The 19,707-nt window shown below is 41.1% G+C and overlaps 1 protein-coding gene across 4 annotated transcripts in view; it reads left to right on the forward strand.

The window, feature by feature from the left end:
- Positions 1 to 19,707, forward strand: part of Cdon (cell adhesion associated, oncogene regulated) — a 90,924-nt gene that overhangs the window by 59,985 nt on the left and 11,232 nt on the right. For all 4 annotated transcript variants that reach the window (XR_003484663.2, XM_027411786.2, XM_027411785.2 and 1 more), the window contains 4 exons: positions 3,546 to 3,668; positions 7,170 to 7,391; positions 9,205 to 9,485; positions 12,031 to 12,110. Coding sequence is in view for 3 of the 4 variants with exons in the window: in XM_027411786.2 (XP_027267587.1) it covers positions 3,546 to 3,668; positions 7,170 to 7,391; positions 9,205 to 9,485; positions 12,031 to 12,110 (706 nt within the window). In the remaining variant the exon portion in view is untranslated. The remainder of the gene's footprint in view (positions 1 to 3,545; positions 3,669 to 7,169; positions 7,392 to 9,204; positions 9,486 to 12,030; positions 12,111 to 19,707) is intronic.

The following is a 19,707-nucleotide window of genomic DNA, read 5'->3' on the forward strand; positions in this document are numbered from 1 at the left end:
GAGTGTTTGAAATTATATTTCTCTTATTAAGTATTAACTTCCTTTAGTCATGGGATCTTTGTTCCCTCTGCTGTGTTCCCAGTCCCTACTATGGTGGTGCGTTCGGCATCGAATGGATTGATGGACTTGTGAGTGGAGTCCATGAAAAGAACTGTGGAATGTCTGGTGATGCTTGTGCTTGAAACAGGGAGCAGCATGAGAGCTGTGTTCGCACCAGCTGACCTTGGTGCAGGAAGGGAGCTGATTCAGTCGAGACAGGTGGTTATAAGGAAATGATACATGGAAGAACTTTCTAATGTAATCATCTAGGTTCCCTCACAGGTTCCTGGAGTCTGTCTGGAAGCATCAGGTACAAACCAGATGCTTGATTCTTGGTAATATCATAGATGGGTTTCTTGGTCTGGGAGGAAAATTTCTTCCAAGCTCTCTTTTTAGTCCAAGATACTGCTCTTGTGAAATGGTGAGTCTTGGTTGGATATAGCATGTGCTGGGCCCTGAATTATATCTCATGCACACATACATACATTCCTCTATACATAAATACATATACATAGAACAAATCTTGTCAGAAAATTGCCCTAGGCCTAGGATTTACTATATGACTTTCTGCCATTAAATACATAGTTTAAAAAAAATTAGTTTAAGTATGCTATATAGCATATCAAATATTACAGCATTTTTTGAGATTTTATTTGTTTTTTTTATTTAATTTTTACAAAATTATAATTTCACATGTCAATCCCTTCTCCCTCTCCCCCTCCCCCCTAACCTCCCCCAGACCCCCCCTTCCCCATCTGCTCCTCATGGAGGGTAGGACCCTCCACGGGGGCTCCCAAAATTCCACAACATCATCCTGGGCTGGGCCTAGGCCCTGATTTTATTTGTTTTTATCTTATATGTCTGAATATTTTCCCCACATGCATATGTGTGTACCAAGTGCGTGCCTGGTGCTTTTGGAGGTCAGAAGAGGGAGTCAGATCCCCTGGAACTGAAGTAGTGGATAAGTTGTAAGCTGCCATGTAGGTGTTGGGACAAAACCAGGTCCTCACCAATGAGCAAGTGCTCCTGACTGCTGAGTCATCTTTCCAGCTCCTGTAGGATTTCATTTTAGTATTTATCCAGCGGAATTATTTTTGTAACGTAATAAAATCTTCGCAGTTTGGGTTCCTGTGTTTGGTAGGGTAGCAGCACATGACTAATTATTTTGAATGAAGGGATGTGTCTTCCTTCTCTGCTGTGATTTTTAGTGGCATACTCATCCTGTGCTCTCAGAAGTCAAGCGGGAGAGAAGTGAACACAAGGAACATAAGGAGACAGTGGGAAGCCGGTGGTGTTCCTTTGGCGGTCTAGACATCCATGCTTGGATGTGTTTGCTCTGTGAACATTCAGTGTGCCGTACTATTGTGTGTGGCTCTTCGGTTTGCATACTTTCCGCCAGTCAAAAGGCTGTAGAAAGATAATTATGACTTCTGCGTTTTGTTCTACCCAAGTCTTTGTTTTAGTTTAGATGATTTAGAGGAATGGGATATCAGATTTTTATTTTTAAAACTTTTGACATTAGTTAACATTTGGCATAAGATGGTTCTAAACAAAGCTGATGTTAAGTGGCATGAATAGCTCTCTGGGCCTCTCTCCCTCTCCCTCACCTTCCTACTTGTTCTTTCTAGGAATCCCTGTGGGCTAACAGTTTTTAAACTGTGCTCTTCAGAGGAATCTTTGAACTTTTGCAAGCCTCTGTGATCTGAATGTGAGCCTGGGATGTGAAGAGAGTTAGCAGCACTTCGTGTCTAGCATGGCTCACAGATGGAGTTCCCCCTGGTTCTCGGCAAGCTTGTTTATAAATGTAGCACACTGAGCAGTTAGATGTTTAAGTGGGATCCACTGTGCTGTGTAATTTGCTTACTCCTTATTTTCAAGTTTATTCATTTGAAATTCTTTCTGTGGCACTTTGTACTATTGGTCTATTCTCCCAAATCCAGGAACAAAATGCTCATTTAAAGTATGTACTTAAATTTTTCTTTGGATATTTTGGTTACTTATGTGTGCATTGATCCAAAATTTCTATCCCACCCCCAGTGAATCAATTATAAAGACTACAATAAGATCACTTGTGTTTCTTACATTATCTTATCTTCTAAATTCTTTGCCACATTTAGATGAACTACAAATGTTCTTGGCTTGCCAGTGTTTTTGTGTGACACATTTTTGTCTTGTTAAGAGGAGTTCCAGATAAGTCAGTGTGTAAAGCTCATTGTGCTCCCACGTCATCTAACCCTGAGGCTTCACAGAGGGTGCACACTCATGATCTAACCCTGAGGCTTAGCAGAGGGTACACACTCATTGTTTGGTTTAGAACAGTCGTGCACATAGCTGTCTCACTTAACAAAGATAAAAATCCCTCTGTCAGCCTATGGATTTTGCTATTGGGAAGATTGGGCACCCTCAGTGAAATGAAAATAAGGTTTATCTTGTAGCTGTTTTCTCCTAAAAACTGGTCAGAAGCTTAACCCTACTACCAGTTCTCAGAAGGGTGTGCCGTGGTCTGGTGGAGATGTAGATGGGTGTAGAGCCAGGAAAGCCCAAAAGCTGGAGTGAGAAATAGTCTTATGGGGGATTTTTACATTTTAGAAACAGGCCCATTCCAGCTTCAACCAGTTTCTTGTTTAAAAAAAAAAAAAATGTCAGGGGACAGGTCTCTTTACAAGTGTCAATGAAGTCTAGAACCCACTCCCAGAGCAGAGACACTTGATTTTAGACAAACCAATTTTCTCCCATGTAAAATACAAGCCTGTGTGCATGAGGGGGTTTTGTGTGGTGACTTGAAAAGGGGCTGAAGTGTTCTTGTCTGTGTTGAATTAGAAAGGAGCCTGTGATACTGGTCCTGTCGGCCAAGAAGATTTGACTTATGCGTGTGGTGTGGTTTTTTTTTTTTCTATCCCTTTAATTAATTCTTTAATTGGTTGGTGGTGTGCTTGGATTTCTAGGAAACATTGGAAACAGTTGGAAGAGTCAATTTCTAAACTCTTCAAGAGTACTTGAAGAGTTAATTAAGTCTGGCAAAAGTGTCCCTGTTTATGAAAATTTGTCACAGATCCATGAAAGTGAAAACAGAGTGTGATTTACACTGGAGTGCGCAGTTTGGGAGTGTTTCTAAATGAAATGTTGGCTGCATGCCACAGATAACACAATCCTAATAGTGGAGACACTTGTGCAGTTCTGAGGCTCTGACTCAAAATGACAGCGGCCTTGGGCGCAGCGGTTGAGGGTTCCCAAAGCAGTTTGCCTTCTGTGGATCCTCAGCAGCTGGTGCTGTGTCCATGGCAATGGATGTTTATCTCTTTACCTGTTTTACATGCCACTTACTAGAAATGCTGTTCATCCATGATGCAGTATAACATGCTAACATGGAGGATATTTTTTAACTCACAAGCTGTATGAAATGGTGAGCGATGCTGATAATGTCATTTTGCAAACACTGAATAAGCACATTGGTGTCATCAAGGCCGTGTGATGTCTACACCTTACCTCTCCTATCTCTTTTCTAGGTTCAAAGCAGTGGCACACAATTGGTCACCTGCAGCCGGAAACCTCCTATGACATTAAGATGCAGTGCTTTAATGAAGGTGGGGAGAGTGAGTTCAGCAACGTGATGATCTGCGAGACTAAAGGTAGGAAAGTGTGGAAGCTCGTGTTCCTCCCTGGCCAGTATTGGGATCCCAAACTCTAGATCCCATCTTACAGTTATTGGTATCTTTCTGTGTGGAAATTTCTGCCCTGGACGAGTTTCTAGATGCATGCATCTAGACTGTGCCCATAGACGTACATTGTGCTGGCTAGAGCACTTATCTAAAATATTGTCTACATTAGCATTAGTGATGCCCATTGCTTTCCATGTGACCATACTTCTTTTTTCTATTCTCCATAAAGAGAGTAGAAATGTTTGCTAGTTACTTTCTGGGAAAATTGAACTATCAATAAAACTATAGAAGATTGAGGAAAAGTACTACATCTGTGTTACAGTTGTGAAAATGCAATGGCCGAGCCTGGGGCCTTTAAGGAAAGAGGAGGGTTGTTTAATTCATAGCTCTTCAGGTCAAGGGCATGATGCTAGCTAGTGTGTCCAGCTCTGTGAAAGGTGACAGGTGGCATCGCAATAATAGGAGTGCACGCAAAAGGGAGTGATCATTGGGCAAGACAGAAAGCCAGGAAGGCCAGACAGGGGCCAGGCCTGCTCTTTTGTAACAGGATTCTCATGAGAACTAACCAGGACCTCATAAGAACTTAAGCAGTTCCTGCTGAGTTGGTATGCAGGAACTTCCCTCTAGGTTCCACCTCTTTAAGGTCTCACTACCTCTTAACATGGCCACACTGGGGACCAAGATTCAGGGATACACTCAAGCCACAGCAATCTGCTTAAAGCAGTTCCTTGAATGAGAGATGCATGTACTAGCTACATGTTTAAGTATGTGTTGTATTAAGTTTAAGATAACAGTCACAGATTCAAAATTGTCATTTTCAACTCTGCCTATGCACAGAGACTGACTATAAAAGAATCTTTAAGAGGAGGAGACAGCACATGGGAAGAGAAGAAATGGTTAATCTGGATGTTCCTAAGCAGAAGTGAAAGTCTATATACCTCCTTAGGGCTGTAATGCAAACGTCTCTGCCAGGGATCTCTTTGTCCCTTTGCTCAGTGAGATGTAGGGAAGCAACTCTGAGGTCATTTAGGAAGTTCTGTGTCTTCTTTCTCTTTGCCTTCTCCTGGGTGTCAGTGGGCCCTGAGTGCAGCACTGCTCATAGCCAGCCAGGGATCTGGCTTTACATGTAGCTGTGTAAGCATGCTGAGATTTAGTAATGCCTTTTGTTTGTTTGTTTGTTTGTTTGTTTGAGACAGGGTTTCTCTGTAGCTTGGAGGCTGTCCTGGAACTCGCTCTGTAGACCAGGCTGGCCTTGAACTCACAGAGATCTACTAGCCTTTGCCTCCTGAGTGCTGGGATTAAAGGTGTGTGCCACTACTGCCCGGTGCAATGCCTATTTTTAAAAGTTTGTTGTTATTGTTATTAGTAGTAAAAAGTTTATTGTCATTGTCACTATTTTACACAGTTTCATGTGTCCCAGATTAGCCATGAACTCCCTATGTAGCCTTGAACTTCAGACCTTTCTTCCTTGAATACTGAGAATTCAGTTTATGTGCTATTGGGCTCAAACCCAGGGCTTTGTGTTGTGCTATATCTCCAGTCCTTGAGAAGAGACTTTTTATTTAAGAAGGCTTAGGTAGCATAGAAGAAGGAAGTTGTTGAATATTCGGGCTAGCCATCAGTGTCTGCTACAGTTATTTTTATTTGATGATGAGAAAATGAATAAAACAAGGATACAAAGACTTGAGATTGATTTGCAAAGCCAGGCTTGGTTCCCTCTTACAAATTCTCAATCGCGTCTTTCTGCTGAAAAACTCTCCCATTAAATCCACACTAACCCTTTGTCCACCTGGACCTTGTCTTGAATTGCGTTTGGTTTGAATATGTCTGAGTACCTTTCTGAAGCAGACACTGGGATGCATTCAGGAGGATTTCTTGCTTGTTTCTAGAGTGCTGTGAAACTCAGAATAATCAAATGCAGTGTGTTATCTCTTTGCATTAAAGATCTTGCCAGGCAGGGTGGGAGAGGTGGCTGTTCATGCAGAGCACAGCAGTTGGTTTCCAGCACCTACTTTGGGTGGTTCACATGTGCTATAACTCCAGCTCTAGAGAATCCAATGCTGTTCTGGCTTCTAAGGGCATCCAAACTCTCCTGTTATATACATAAATCTTACCAGGCACAAGGGTAAACAATGCTGGTATAGGGTTATAGCTCTGAGAGAAGGCATCTGCTTAGCATGTATCAAGTGGTGTGCTCCATCCCTAGCTCTGCAAAGAAGGAAGGTACTGAGACAGTATCATAGTGCATTTTATAGTCATATGGCTGTGTTCAGAATAGCACCCCTCATTATCAGCTGCAGCTTACAGCCAGTAGAAGTCTATTGACTGGAGGCTGGGAAGTCAGGCATAGTGCTGACAGTCTGGCAAGGGCCTCTAGTACCATGTCACAGGGCAGCAGAAGAGCAAGTTAAATGAGACCAGACAAAAAGGGTCCATATTAAACCCATTTTCATATGACCAACCCACTCATATAATAATGATGCTGATCCATTGGTGGGGATAAAGTCCTTAGCACCTAGTTGCCAATTTCACTTTTTTAATGTTGGTATCATGGTGGTTACATTTCTACTTGAGTTTGGAGAAAGACAAATTCAGACCATAGCCCATTTCATTACAGCCTTAAGGTGAAGCTTTTTTTTTTTTTTTTTTTGTCTCCATTTTCTGAACACAGAACAGTTTGTAGAGATGAAAGTGATACAAGTCACAGGGCTGAGTTAAACCCACGAATCCTGGCTCCAGAGAATGGGCTATCAGCTTATGACAGAGTGGGACTTTTCTATGACATTTAAAGCAATAAGAACATGTGACTTGCAGATGGTGAGAGTGGGGTTTATGTCACACTTGTTAAATAGTATTTGTGATCACAGTTGCCCAGAATACCCATGAAGTAGGTAAGAGAACTGTGTTTACATGGACTCTAGTAGACCTCATTGAGGAAGCTTAAAGGATGCATGAGGGTTTTGGATTATAGGTAGTTGCTATAGTAGTTCAACGTTAATTGTCTCATGTTTCATTTTTACATGTTAGAAGTATAAAACACTAACTCCAAGTCTTATTCAGAAGAAAATATATCACACAGGATGAGTTTTGTTTTGTGTGCTTTTTTGGAGGGGGGGGGATTGGCTTTTATTTTTATTTATTTATTTTCTGTCCATAAGTTGAAGTATTTTATTTCAACCCAGGAGTTTTCTGTGAGCACAGTCCAGAAGATTATCATACAGCTGTTTGGGTCAAACCAATTTATATGTTTCTTGACTCTTAGAATTGCTAAAAAATTAGTGGACTAAAACTCTGGCAGATGAGAAATTCAAATTTTGGATACCTCTTTGTGATTCGTTGGTGGTCATATCATCTCTGTAAGGAGTGTCAACACACCAGCTTGCATTCCTAGCCAGACCTCCTTCAGAGAGTCCATTTCATAAACTCTGAATTCACTCTGACTAAATTTTTTTTTTTAAATATTTCATCCAGTTAAACGTGTTCCTGGAGCTTCGGAGTATCCCCTAAAAGACTTGAGTACCCCTCCCAGTTCTTCAGGAAATGGAGGGAATGTGGGGCCCGCCACCAGCCCTGCCAGGAGCAGTGATATGTTGTACCTCATCGTTGGCTGTGTGCTTGGTGTTATGGTCCTCATTCTTATGGTTTTCATTGCACTGTGTTTGTGGAAGAGTCGCCAACAGAGTGCCATACAGAGTGAGTCATTTATAAGTATTTCCTTGTATTTTTCTAAAGATGGGTAGAAAAAAATATTGTCAGAGTAAATATTGATTCCTAACACTTTCATGTATTTGTGCCATGGAATGAAAGCTGTTAGATACTCTCCACTCAGAGGAGGTGGCTTTAGAACCATTCATGCTGCCAGCCAAAGTAACTGGAGCATCAAATTAAATTGCCCAATAGAAATAAACACCAAAGTCCAAACTAAGCAGGTCTCTGAGTAAATAGCTGTCTTGGTGCTGGAAAAGCCTGGCTTTGTTGGACCACCAAAGAGGATGAGTGCTTGCAGCATCGGTTCTGGAATCACTGTAGAAACATCTTCATGCTGGTACAAGTTAGTCAACAGGAAATGGCCCAATGGAAAGGAAGTAGCGAAGCTTTTAAGTTACTGTCTGTAGGTGTCGCAAACGGGGATAAGGCGATCCTGCCTCCACTACTGCTGTACCCAAACAACTCTGAAATGGCATACTGTCTCCCAATTACATCAAGTAAGGGGTGTGATTTTAAGTTTGATGATGGTACTGTTTCAATACCAACAGCCTTCCTTCCCTGTCCTCAACCATTAGAAACACTAAAACCAAATCAAGCAGGGTTATCAGACATTGGTGAGGGGAAGAGTCTCCTGTTTGGCCCAAGAATAAGGAAATAAAAGCAAGAGGAAACCCATAGTGATAAGTATTTCCAGGGACCATTGTTAAATTCTCCCCCTTTAAGTTAGTAACTCATGAAAGAAAATCATCTCTTTTGATTGGACAGTGCCTTCCAAAAGAGGTATGACTGGATTGGTGCTGTCAGGCTGCAAAACTTGTGACCATTTGATTGGGCCTTATTCTAAATGGTTCTAAAGCTTTAAATTGTATGTGTGTTGAGTAGTCAAGCATTGTTCTGGCTATCCGAGCAATATGGATCTGATAAGAGGCCATTTTCCATTGTGCTGATAGTAATTTTACAGAATGGAAATTATCATGAGAGTGTTTATGCAGCCACTCAGGCCACCAGAAGAATTCTGCCTGTCTGACACTGCCAAACAATGGAGACCAACACGATAAGATAATCAGGCCTGCTCTGAAGGAGCACAGATAAGTTAGCACAGGAGTGTGTGTACCTGTGGGGGAAGCGCAGGGCCAGGGGACACATAAGCGCTCAGCTGGAACCTGGCACCAGATCCGTATAGTTTGGCCGAGAGATTCTTAGAAATATCTTTGCTTTTTTCTAAATGTATCTGGCAAATGTAGGGCTGGAAATCAGAATTTGCTCAAGCGGCTTTAATATAAGGCATAGGATCGCCTGTTTGTCTGTGGTACCTCACACCCTCGGCATGCACAGTGACAGGAGGAGCTGTTGAATAACGGGCAAATAGACACATGTCATCTTTTTTTTTTTTTCTCCCTAAAAGTGCTACTTACTGCTATTTAAACTGTTGTTTTACTCAGTATTCTGACAGTCGTTTCAGCTCTCTGGAGTGTGTGGGAGTCCAAGTGCTCCCACTTAACTGTTGCCATCACTTGGATGATTTCCTTTTGCACATTATTCCCTTGGGAGTAATTTCTCCCTGATAATTTTTTTCCTCCTATTAACAGAGTTAATTCAACGTTCCAAGCTGCTCTTCACTCTAAAGAAGTAACAGCGGCAACTTTACCAAAGCTTGTACGAACAGTTTAGCATGGTTTATTTTAGTCTTGTTTGTAGTGTCTTAGTGATGTTATTAATAAAATTTCTCAGCAGGAAGATTTTTCCTTCAATACCTGACTTTGCTTTTCTTTCTGGGCTTGTTTATTCTTTTCAACAGAATATGATCCCCCAGGATATCTCTATCAAGGGTCAGAGATTAATGGGCAGATGGTAGAGTATACCACTCTCTCAGGAACAGCCCGGATCAATGGAAGTGTTCACGGAGGCTTCCTCAGCAAAGCCAGCCTCAGCAATGGCTGTTCTCATCTGCACCATAGAGTCCCCAACGGAGTCAATGGAGTCCTGAATGGAAGCATAAACGGAGGGCTTTATTCTGCACACACAAACTCGCTAAGCAGGACACGTGTGGAGTTTGAGCATCCTCACCATCTAGTGAATGTAAGAGACCTCATTATAAATGGGCTTCAGGGCTTCAGTGGCTGGGTGCAGGGACTGGTGATCACTTGACATCTTTTACTATAGGTTCCTCGTAAGTCATTGATGTGAGTATGGCGTATGTTGCCAGCAGCTCCAGATCCAGAGTAAACTTCATCAGTTTTCTGTCATCAGCAATAGCTGTATTTGTCAGCTTGGTCTAGCTTTAAGTTATTTGCCACAAAGCCGAATGCAGGAAAGAACACATTGGGAGTTATTCTTGAGACAAAATGGAAAATGCCACTGAGCAAAGACCAGATGGTTCGCATTTGACTTACTTGGAGCTGAGTCTGAGAATGAAAATGCTGTTAAGTCTAGCAAATGGAGGAACGTTTTGCAGCGCATTGGGATGTCCCGGTGGGAGGAGGTGGTGGCAGCTGCTCCCCATTGAAGAAGCAGTTCCAGTTCTGTACCTGTTCTTGTGCACAGTTCGGGTCCTGGTGTTGGTGGACCTTTTGACCTTTCAATACACCTGTAAATACAGGTAGAAATCGCCCGATGCTAGGATGTCACTCAGATTCTTTTTTTGTTCCATGTTAGAGATAGAACCTGGGCCTCTCCTATAGCAGGCAAGTGCTCTACAGATGAGCAACACTCCCAGCTTTATGAAGACCATGTAAAAGGTCTCTACAGGCTGCCAAGTTATGCCTCCTGACACATCATGAGTTTGTTTTGCCCAGTATTTTTTTTAAACCCTGTAACATGTAAGTCTTTTGAATTTTAGAATATTAGCATTTTTTAGCCACAAGGAGTTCAGTTGCAAACCCTTGAAACTTCCTTATTTGTGAGATAACACAGTTTTGTTTTTTTCCGATGGGACTAGAATGACTGGCACAGTTTAGATAATGTTGCTTAAATGGTTTGTGTATGAGGAACTTTGATATATTATATTTCTGGCTGGGCATCCATATTATCTTTTAATCAGACAATTTGTTTAGTTGATCAAATTAAATATTTGTTTAGTTTTTTACTGTGATTCTGATTACAAAGACATTTGCTACAATCTGGAAAAGTTAGTTTTCTTTTTTCACTTTCAATTTAGTAAAGATATTGAAATATTAGATTTTCAAAACAAAAACTGCAAGGTACATTTATATCATAAAGCAAAAAAAAACCTATGGTTTTTGTGTGGCTGAATTTTTGTACATTCTACAAAGTGTTTTACTACCAAGAGATAATAATTTCATTATTCTTTGGAGGGAGTCATGGCTTGTCAACATTCCCAGGCCACTCCTTCCTCACCTCAACCAAGGTGTAGAGAAAGCTGATGGAGAAAGCGTTCCACTTGGAACAGCATGGGCTGTTTTTGTGAGAAGGAACCCTATGACTAATGCTTCCAATACAGAATGCTGGGGTTTCAGAACCGACTTGCCATTTAAATGATATGCACCCTGTTAGGTGCACAGTTTTCGAGGCTGTCAGTGTGATCCTAAACTTTTCATCTTCTTACTCTTCTGAAAGAGAAGACTTAAGAAGTTAAAATCTTACCAGTGATCATGGAAATCACTGACTTGACTTTGGCAAATTCAGCAGTTCTCATAAACAACCCCTGGAGTTTGCCCACATGGATTGAATGTAGTCTAGGGTTGTTCTTCCTCTGTTTTCTTCATCATTCCTGTTGTTAGGTGGGTCAGAGTTACTGAGAGAAATTTCTAGTCTTGGTTTGCTTGGCTGTTGTTATAAGATAAATGAAACAGAAAGTGTTCTAGCAAAAGCAGTTGCCTGAACCCTTTCTAACCTTGAAGGCCTGCTTGAGGTTTGAGTGCTCTGTGACAACCCCTCCCACCCTTTAGATTCAGTTCTGCTGTTTTTCTTCAGAATGCAGAGCTCAGATTCTAAGGCCAATCAATCTTTAACTTCCTGTTTGCCATTCTGTATGTCAAGTGAACATTTTACAATGAGGTATGTGTTAATCTGGGCATTTTCCTTAGTTGCCAAGCAGTTTCCGCCAAAAGCAACATCAAAATATTAATATTCCCTCCAAGTCATTGCTGGCTGAGAGTCTACTCCATCTGGAAAAATAATGACGTTTTAAAACAGTGCAGTCAAGTGAACAGACCTAATCGAAATAATTATAGGAAAATGAAGATGGGTTGATCTTGTGACATCATTCAAACAGACTTTACACCCTGTCTCTCTAACTGGCATCACACAAGTTTTTTCCATGACTGCTAGAAAAGAAAACATGAGTAGGCGCTTATGATGTATAATATATTTTAAAGCATAAATCTGAAATACTAAAAGGAAGTGACTAACCTCCCTCCATTTATTTGCCTTTTTTCCAGTACAGAAGTACCTGGAAGACTGTGGCAGCTCAGTTTTAGGGGTATAGTGTAACGTTGTGCGGGGCTCTTTTGTGAATAAGTAGAAAGCGTTACATTGCTCAGGCAGTGTGTGAAAATGTACCACACAACCATTTGTTATTGATTGGATTTGTGATTATTTAGCAAATGTTTTCTGGCTCCTTCAGCTTCTTCTTTTCTTTCTCCTTGAATGTTGTCCTGACCAGGGCGGAGGAATGTACACAGCAGTCCCTCAGATTGACCCACTGGAATGCATTAATTGTCGGAATTGCCGGAACAACAATAGGTATGTTAGCATGTGCCCAGCCACATTGCTGTGACCAATGCATTCTGTGCTGCCTCCTTGTTTTCCTAAAATTAACATAAAACATCACCATCCATAGTTTAAGGCTGTTAATTTTTCTCCCAGCTTCGTAATTTTTACCTTTCTGTGCCTCAGTTTCTTTAGACATTTAGTGACAATGCTAAAGGATTTTTTTTCTTAACAGAGTATTGTTGAAGGGGAGAGGTCTTCTCTCTATATATTTTTTTGCCTTTTCCCATTTCTTATTTTCATGTCTGTGTTGGGATGAGGATAAAAACACAGTTGGTCATGTTTAAGCAATAAACAAACAAAAGCATCTCCTATCTATAGGGTAGTTTTTCCATAATAATATTGCTGGAACATTCCTATTAGATTATGCAGTGTTTCTCTCTCTCTCTCTCTCTCTCTCTCTCTCTCTCTCTCTCTCTTTGTTTTTTGTTTTTTTTTGAGACAGGGTTTCTCTGTGTAGCTTTGGAGCCTATCCTGGCACTTGCTCTGGAGACCAGGCTGGCCTCAAACTCACAGAAATCTGCCTGCTTCTGCCTCCCAAGTGCTGGGATTAAAGGCATGCGCCACCAACGCCCATCTCTTTTCTCTTTTTACTTTAATTCTCAATTAAACTCTTAAGATACTTAAGAAAATTTTTACTTGGGTTGTGGTAGTGTATGCCTTTACTTCCAGCACTCAGCAGGCAGAAGCTGGTGATCTCTGTGAATTTGAGGCTAGTCTGGTCTACACAGTGAGTTCCAGGCCAGTCAGGCTACTTAGAAAGACCCTGTCTCAAAACAACACAAAAACCACAAGAAATTTTGCATAGATATGCCTATGCATGTGTGTGTGTATGTGTACATGAGTATTGGTACATGTGTATATAGCATGAATAATAAAAAACCCAGAGACAGATAGATATTGGGGTTCAAGCTGAAGATCAGAAAAGCGAAACAGCCAAGCAACTAGAGTTGTTTCCTCTACCAAGGCTCAGACCAAAGGAGTGATCCTGTCCTCAGTGACTGTAGTGCTCTCCACCAAACCTCAGACTGCCCTGAGACTGCACTGAACTCCTGCCTTATAGTCCTCTCTAGTGCTGGGATTCAAGGCATGTCATCCCAAGTGCTAGCATCAAAGGTGTGAGCTCTGTCTCTCTTTTAGACTGATCCACTCTCATGTAGCCCAGGGTAACCTTGAGCTCACAGAGATCCATCTGCCTCTGTCTCCCAAAGTGCTGGGATTAGAGGTGTGGTCATATGTGTCCTCTATGGCTAACTAGTGGCTTAGGTGTGTAGCTAACTAGTGGCTAGCTCTGCACTCTGGTCTTCAGGTAAATTTTATTTATTAGATTACAAATAAAATATTACATGTGTGCATGTGGAACTTAAAAGATGACGTCAGATGTCATTCCTTAGTTCTACCTTGTTTTTTGAGACAAAATCTCTCATTGGCCTGGAGCTCATTAAATAGTCTATGCTGGCTCACAAGCCTTGAGGATCTTCCCTCTCTGCCTTCCCAGCCCTGGGATTACAAACACATACATCAGACCAGAATTGGGGTGGGGGTTGACATCAGTTCCTCATGCTTGAATGGCTATCTCCTCAGCCCAAACCTTGCTTTTTAAATTTACATTTTAAAATGTGAAGCGATATATACAATAGTTCAAATAAGACAAAATTATATAGAATAATATGCATGTCTGTCTTGACACATAGGAAACAGGCATGGTGGCACATCTCTATAATCTCAGTGACCTGTTATCCCCAAATTTGGGAGTATACAAATTCAAGACCAACCTGGACTACATAGAAAGACCCTGTCTCAAACACAAGCAAACAAAAACATACCAAATTTGACACATTGACTATAAGAAAGCTTTTATACTATTTCTGCGTATATTAATTACTATATGTTAAATATTAATTGCAAAGAACTATCAGACCATTTGTTAAGAATCTTGAATTTTAGCTATGCCTGGTAGTACAAGCCTTTAATCACTGCTGCTTGGGAGGCTGATGCAGGAGAATTGTAGGTTCAAGGCCAGTCTGGCATGTGGGTGGAGGCTTTTAGTTCTTTCATGTGCTTCTGTATGTATCAATTCCAAAGGATATTGAAGGTGCAATAGAAATCTTAGTTCCTTTCCATAATGATGGTATTGAATTACATAGTCCTAAAATTCCACAACTAGAAAACTTAGTACATTAGATAGCTGGAGTGTAGCTTGAAGTTTGGATTGTGCATTGTTGATAAGGGTTCGATTTGTTGCTTTTAAGGGAAGTAATGGTTTAAGAGTTATCCCTAGGAATCGGGGACACCAGAAAGCCGTAACTAGCTATGCAATCAAAAGTGTATCCTTTGAAGGCAGGCGAGCTGGGTTTGCTCTGGAATGAAAGCAGCAAGCCTGGACTACATAGTGAAAGCCATCTCAGAAAACAAACAGTACGTTGTTTTAGCAATTCTCAGGACAGAGCAATAAATCATTGCTACTTTTTGTTACTTAACTTGTAAAGGCTTATATATTAGTGAGAGCTGTCTGCCTAGTTTGTGTACTAAGTTTCATATTTCACTTCTGTGTCACTCATTTTGAAAATGTGCATATATCAAAGCCATATTTTTGTTCAGAGTTTGTCACAATCATCACAGTTTTTTAAGAAAACATGGGAAGGAACTTGTAAACCTAGGTGTGGTAGCTCTTGCCAGTAACCCCAGCTCTTAAGAGGCTGAGGTTGTCAGATTGCCATGTGTCTAAGGTTAGCTTGGGCTGCAGAGCAAGGCTATGTCTCCAAAAAACTACCGAGGAGGAGGAAGTTCATGAAGCTGGCTCACACACTTGGCAGCAATCAGGTGGGTTAATTTAACAAGCAGTAACGAGAGGTTTTAACGCCTTGTGTTGTCCTTGTGTGGCTCTTGTGGTCGTCAAAAATCTTGACTATTAGAGTGTTGTGATGGGGGATCTTTGGTCTAAGTAGTCCTGTGCTTTGCCACTGCTCAAACTTGTGATCGTGGGAAATTTACATAGTATCAGAGTTAGCACCGTTATCCGAAAAGTGAAGGAATATTCTAAGCAGTAGAAGACTGATATGAACATAGTTCAATGTAGAATTTAATATCTTGATGATGAGATCCCATCTCAGTGCCCAAAATAGGTCGCCTTCCTCCCGCCCTCCCCTCAGCCCTCCCACCTCCTTCCCTCCCTTCCTTACAGCTTAGATCTCATCTCTTTAAAAGAATTTAAATGACCTCTGCCAACTTCAATTTGACCATTTGTATGCACATCAATGTAGAATTAGGTGGTTTTATTATAGATTATAATTATATTTCTGTTAATTTTGAGGTTAACAGGCTTTCTGCATTTCAAGTTTGTTTCACTCCTACCTGTAAACAGGTGAATACTCTTCAGCTGTGTTTCTCCCTGCCTTAAAAGTTCCCCCTGCATGAAAACCCACTTGTTTGGGGCAACACACACACACACACACACACACACACACACACACACACACACACACAGTAGTAGCACCAGTAGCATTTTGCATCTTATAGTCTTATGTTTAAATAACAGAAGCAAACCTTTGATTCTCTAATGCAAAGTACAGAAGGATATGTGTTAGAGCAAAAGGAAGTGTGCGTTAAATATTGAGAAACACAGTGCAAGTTGTATCTTAATTCATGAGAAGCTTTTTGAGGGGTATGGTGTGTTCAGGGACATGTTTCTGCTTGACACATAGTAGCATGCACTGGTTGTGTTGGAGAGACTGGGACTGTTATACATTGTAAGCAAACTTAGCCTTCATTCCAGGAATGAGGAAGTAAGGAATGAAATTCTAGAGTTGCCATCATCGTGACTCTGCCATTATCTGATAGGGGGTCCAAAAAAATTTAAATTAGGGCTGGTGAGATGGCCCTGCTGGCTAAGGTGCTTGCTGCCAGGCCTGACTACCTAAGTTCAATAACTAGGACCCACTTGATAGAAGAAAGGAACGAACTCTCACAAGTTGTCCTCTGACCTCCACACATGTGCCATGTCCCATGTATACATATCACTCCAACTAAACAAACAAATGGTTTTTTAAATTAAATTTAAAATTTTTTAAAAAGATTCCAAATATGGAGGCATTTTCAAATGTGAATGACCCGGGTGGCAATTGTCAGGGTGGTGGGCATGGAAATAAGCAACATAATAAAGTGATACATTGAGGGAAAGTGATGAATTTGGTTTCAGGTTCTAGAAGCAGTTGTTGCCAGGGAGACCAGTGAGGATACTGTTGTTTGGGTGGAGATACTGGGACTGCAATACAGATGTAGTAGCATCTGTTTCAAAATCTTTCCAACTTCACCTACAGTTGCAGTTTGATATTTTCAAAGGAGACAACAGACTTGACTGGTTAATTTTAACCCATTACTTGAGTTGCTTTTATTTATTTTGGATTTCAATTATACATTCTTTTTTATAAGATGTTGCATATCATTATTATTTGCTCACCACCTTGGTAATATCTTCAAAGAATAATAGAAACGAGGAAAGGAGAGTGAGATAGCAAAAAGAAGCTGTGTTCATTCAGCAGACATTTGCTGCAGGTCTGCAGTGAGACAGAGGTGTTTGGGGTATATGACTGAGCAAACAGGCTCATCCCTGCCTACATGGGGATCATGGTCTGGTGTTTTTCAAAATGGCATCATAAAGATGAATATATAGTTAAAACTAGGTCCTCTAAAAGGAAAATAACAGGAGGTATCAGAGCTCCCTAAGCATTTTGCTAACGATGAAGAATTTATAAAATGAGGTCAAAGTGACAGGCTAGGTTTGGAGCTTTCCAGGCAGAGGGTACTATTTATGTGGAATCTAAGTCAGGATGCCCAAATCCCCCACATAACTTAAGGAAGGTTGATGTTCCTGGAAACTGTTCAAAGAAAGGGTCAGAAGCAAAAGGTTAACGAAACCATGTCGTCCAGAGCCACAGCAGATTAGTGAAACATTTTAAACAGTTCATCCCAGCTAGAACTGTGGTCATCAAGAACACTGTAGGCACGGTTTGGGAAATAAGTGAGAGGCAGAGTGGGCATAGACTGAGTCTCGGGCACCAGGTGCAATCGTCTCCCTAGGAAACAGCATTGACAAAGAGCTCCTTGCCCAGCAGTGTGCTTTAGGACGCCTGGAGTTAGCCTGAGAAAATTCTTTTCTGTTCCTCAGGTGCCTAAGAACCAGGCAGGACTCATTTAGAGTTTCTCTGTAGCATCTCACCTGCCCTACAACTTGCTCCTCTGTTTCCTCCACCTTCTGAGGTTTAAACCCCAAATGTATTTCTTAGAGCAGGGCTTTTAGAGAAACTGGTTGTTGCTAACCCTTAATGAATCCCTTTTTTCATCCCTCTATTTTAGCAGTAACTCAGGGGAGCAATATTAACACTGATGACATAACTGGAGTACTAATATAAAAAATTAGGAACAACCTGGATGTGGTGACACATGCTTTTAATCCCAGCACTCATAGGCAGAGGCAGAAAGATCTCTAAGTTTGAAGACAGCTTGGTCTACTTAGTAAGTTCCAGGACAATCAAGGCTACACACATAAACAAACAACAAAAATGGAACAAGTAAGAGGGAAGACACTGCAGCTGTCTGTGGGCTTCTGTGGCATGCAAATGACAGCTCTCCTGCGTTCTCTTCACTCTAATCCCTTCCAGAATTTTAGTGTAGAAAGAGACATGTTAAATGCAACCTTCCAGGGAGCTGGTCCCCTCCCTTGAAAGTGTAATTGAGAAACCATTGTGCCGTTCATGTGCCCTCCACCGAAGACATAATTATGAAACCATTGTGCTGTTCAGCATTTCAAGAGTTAAACAGATTGTAATCAAATAAATCAAATTTGTCTTCTCCTCAATTCAGACAGAACAGTACAGCTCTGGATATGCAATCAAATGTGGTTTGTTAGTTGCTCGGCTAGTTTAATAGGAAGGAATTGACATTAAATTGGGCCCATTTGCCATCAGTCTTGATAATTTGTAAGAGAGAGTAGAGAAGACACTGATGAAATTCACAGATGAGTGAATAGAGGTCCCATCAGGAAAGAATGAGAGATTAACTTTAAGCGTCCTAGAGAGACTGGAAATGGGCAGGAAGTAAAAATCAGCATGGAAAAATGTCTATAATTCATCTGGGAAAAGAAAAAGAAGTCCAGGCTGAATGGCTGATAATCAAGAGAAAGAAAACCACTGGGGATAATGCCTACAAAATCAGATATTGCAGATGGCTGCCAAGTTTTTTTGTGTAGTGATAATCCTGAATGTCTGTGAGTTCTCGGTCTGGGAGTACCCTTCAACAACTGATGTCAGATGTGCTCGGGTGAAATGCGATGCAGAGATGAAGCGGGGATATTAAGTTATGGTAGGAGTCTCTGGGGAGGTTTTGCTGGACCCAGGTGGTTGTTAATTGTCTAGCATACTTAAACTCTTCCTCGTAGCAGGCAATTTTTTATAACCCAATCCCTCCCCTATTTCTGACCACCACTTAGCAACTTCAGAACTATCCATAACACCAAAGGAAGAATGCACAAAAGTCCAAGATTCAGTTTTTCCTTCACCCATGGTAATCTGTCCATTTTGAGGAGAAAATATGATCTTATTTTTTTTTTGCAAGATTTGCTTTCATTATGTTTTGTTCATGTGTATGTGTCTTTGTGAATGTGTGCCACATGTTTCTTTGGAAGCCAGAAGAGGGTGTTGGATTGCCTGGAGCTGGAGTTACAGGCAGATGTGAGCCGTCTGATTTGATGCTTGGAATGGAACAGCAGCTATGTTCTTAACCGCTGATATATCTCTAACTGCTCAATGCCTTCTTTTGGGGAAGGTTGCATGTCTCCCCAAAATCACCTCTTCTACTGTGGAAACTGAGGGCCTGTTGTCTTTAAATTGCTTTTGGTCTTTAAATTATAAGCTGTTTGTGGGCCTGTATTCCTTGTTCATTAATGTACTCCATCATTTACTATCTCCCAGCACTTATTGTCACCTTTCTTGTAAAAGTAAGTGATAAATTAACTACTAAAGGAAAGTCCCACCATGCTACTATAGGGTTATCACAGTATCCAACAGTATAGACAGTGAAAATGAAGAACCACCATGACCCTGGGGGAGGGTCATTAGATTCTGATGTATAACGACTTATCTGCTCCCACAATCAAAGGTTAGAACAGCAAATAACAGAGCTAGCAGTGATGAAAGCAAACAGTAAAGGTGAACTAAATAAACAAACCGGCACCAAGTATTATTGCAGAAGTCTTCAAAGCATATGTGTGAAAGTAAATGCTGAATGCTCAAGGGATTCATGGGTCCTTACTCCTTGCCCTTCAAGGATAATCAAGAGAGAGAGAGAGCCTGGCTGGCTTAGTGTTAGAATCCCTGCTTAGCATGTGTGAAGTCCTGAGTTCAATCCCCAGTCTTGCAAAAATGTTGGCAAAGGGCTGGAGGCTCGGCCATTAAAGGCTAGGCTCACAACCAAAAGTTGGGAAAGGGCTTTATGTAAAACTTGTCCTGTCATCTGATCAGAGTAACTGTCATAGTTATGCCTAATTATATTCAGCCATGTAATCAGAAGTGAA

The sequence above is a fragment of the Cricetulus griseus genome, chromosome 4, assembly GCF_003668045.3.
Source record: "Cricetulus griseus strain 17A/GY chromosome 4, alternate assembly CriGri-PICRH-1.0, whole genome shotgun sequence".
Taxonomy (NCBI): Eukaryota; Metazoa; Chordata; class Mammalia; order Rodentia; family Cricetidae; genus Cricetulus; species Cricetulus griseus.